This window comes from Austrofundulus limnaeus, unplaced genomic scaffold, assembly GCF_001266775.1.
Source record: "Austrofundulus limnaeus strain Quisiro unplaced genomic scaffold, Austrofundulus_limnaeus-1.0 Scaffold47, whole genome shotgun sequence".
Lineage (NCBI taxonomy): Eukaryota > Metazoa > Chordata > Actinopteri > Cyprinodontiformes > Rivulidae > Austrofundulus > Austrofundulus limnaeus.
In genome coordinates this window covers 2,379,334-2,381,607 of record NW_013952449.1, presented here as the reverse complement: position 1 = coordinate 2,381,607, position 2,274 = coordinate 2,379,334, and the positions used below count along the sequence as shown (strand labels likewise).

The following is a 2,274-nucleotide window of genomic DNA, read 5'->3' as shown; positions in this document are numbered from 1 at the left end:
TAGGATAAGAATACGAACATGTTCTTGCATGCAGTCCAATGTACTTAAGTTCTTTTTGTTCTGATTCAAGTGTACTTTTTTATGTGAGACAGTTTTATTTTGACACATCAGTTGTTGCAGAAATGATAAGACAGAAAAAAGTAATCTTTTAGGAATAAATTTACATAAACATACAGGTGAAATTCTATAGGAACAATGATGATTCAACACACTGATAAACATGCACTGTTGTACTAATGTTTTTAAACTTGTTGCTCTGAGAGCTGTTTTATGTTTTTTTAATGTTCAGAGAATCCGTATTAAAAATGTTACTGTTCTTTTGTTGATCTGGTTTGAACAGATTGTATAAAACTAGGTCTGGGCGGTATGACCTCAAATTCATATCACGGTATAAATTGAATCCTTTCATGGTAACGGTATATATTGCGGTAGAAAATTATCATAAAAGGCAAAGATAATGTAATTTTAAGAGCGTTTATTTTGCAGAAAACTGTAATCATAATCAAAGCCAGCATTTTTGCTGTAGTGCAAATGAACTTAACAGAAGTACAAAAGAATGTTATATCTATATTGCAAAACGGTTTCAACAAACAAAAACATTTCTCAAATTTTCAACAATATCATAATAAAGTGGATGTTATCACCAGTACTTCAAGTAAAATTAGTCATTTAGAGAAAAAACATTCTAAGTTAGCATAAGTTGTCTAAAACATTATTGTGTGACAGGACCTGAAGGGGCTTAAACTGCACATAGTCCTAGTCATAAAACAATTTCAGATACCTAGAATGTAAGTGTGGTGAAGCCAAATAAATATAACATCTGCTTGCCATACTATGAGCTTCTGCCCGTTGAACTGACCCGCTACTCTGCTGCGCTATCATCTTCATCATCAGAGCAGAAGCCGACTTTACATTAGCAAGATGGATTTCTGGCTGAATGAACGTCCCCGTCTTTTTTATCATCTCTCTGGGTAACAATACAAAAAAAACAAGTTTTTTCTCCGACAACTCGAGTGTGAAAAAACTATGGTTGTTAAAGCTTCGCTCTGTGCGATGTACTGTGGGAGGGAGGAGGAAATGATCCCGCGACACSACAGCACGACGTAACTTTTCTACAGCGGGAGGGGGAAATTTTGAGGATATATTCTCTCTATACATGTTTTAAAAGCTATAATTTCTTCATTATATTTTGAACTCCTCCTGCTCAGTTGTCTCTGCACTCACAGCCCTGCAGACACAGGTGCGATTACGTAACTGACAATAGGACGGTAGAGGGTAAATTTCTACTGTAGGCCAACTTCATACCATTTCTACAGTCTACCGCTTATACCGCACAGCTTATATGAAACCAAATAAAACCTTGAAGGAATCTCAGATATTTTCTTATTTTCTGTTGTGCTGTGACACACGAGTCACTTCATTTGGCCTCATAAACTTACCAAGATATCAAATTTGGACAACAGCTCATTTCTGTGTAACTCTTAGTTTAACGCAGCATATTTGCATTCAGTGGTTTTGCAGCCTGGTGATGAATTGGTGAGCCCTGTCCCCTGGCACAGACCTGCTGATTGGACTCTCTGTGGGTTTTTTTTAAACCACCGGCTTAATATTTCACTCGGAGTTGGAAGACTTACCAGTTTGTAACTCTAAATTAATTACCTTTAGTTGTTCTTTAGTTGTGTTTCACATCATTGACCTGCCATTATTGTAGGCAAGCACAGCAGAGAATAAATAAGTCAGCAATCATCAAATGACGTCACACGAAAAGTGACAGGTGCCCCGCCCCTTTTGGGTGGGACTTCCGGTTCTTATTGACAGCTGAGGCAGGACATCCGGTCCGCTCCCTCCTCCTCTCCCCCTTCCCTCCCTCACCCTCCTCACTTCCCATTTCCATCAAACTGTCACCCCACCCCTTCACCACTTACTTCCTCTTTCCCTCAACCGTCATACCACCCTTCACCACTTACTTCCTCTTTCCCTCAACCGTCATACCACCCTTCACCACTTACTTCCTCTTTTCAGCAACTGTCTGCCTAACCACATCCTCTGCAAAGTTTCAACTGACATATCAGCTCCTGTTTTACACCCCTGATCCTGCCCCACTATCTCTCCTCGACAACGCTCAACCCACTTATCGCTCTTCCCTGGTTACACTCAACCCACTTATCGCTCTTCCAGCTGGTTTCTCTCTCTCTCTCTCTCTCTCTCTCTCTCTCTCTCTCTCTCTCTCTCTCTCTCTCTCTCTCTCTCTCTCTCTCTCTCTCTCTCTCTCTC

The 2,274-nt window shown here is 40.1% G+C and overlaps 1 protein-coding gene across 1 annotated transcript in view; it reads right to left on the bottom strand.

Moving 5' to 3' along the window:
- Nucleotides 1–1,204: 1,204 nt before the first annotated feature.
- Nucleotides 1,205–2,274, bottom strand: part of LOC106517276 (receptor-type tyrosine-protein phosphatase F) — a gene marked incomplete at its 5' end in the record, with an annotated part of 30,626 nt that continues 29,556 nt past the window's right edge. The window contains 1 exon segment of the mRNA XM_014008027.1: nucleotides 1,205–1,228. Within this exon segment, the coding sequence (XP_013863481.1) occupies nucleotides 1,205–1,228 (24 nt within the window).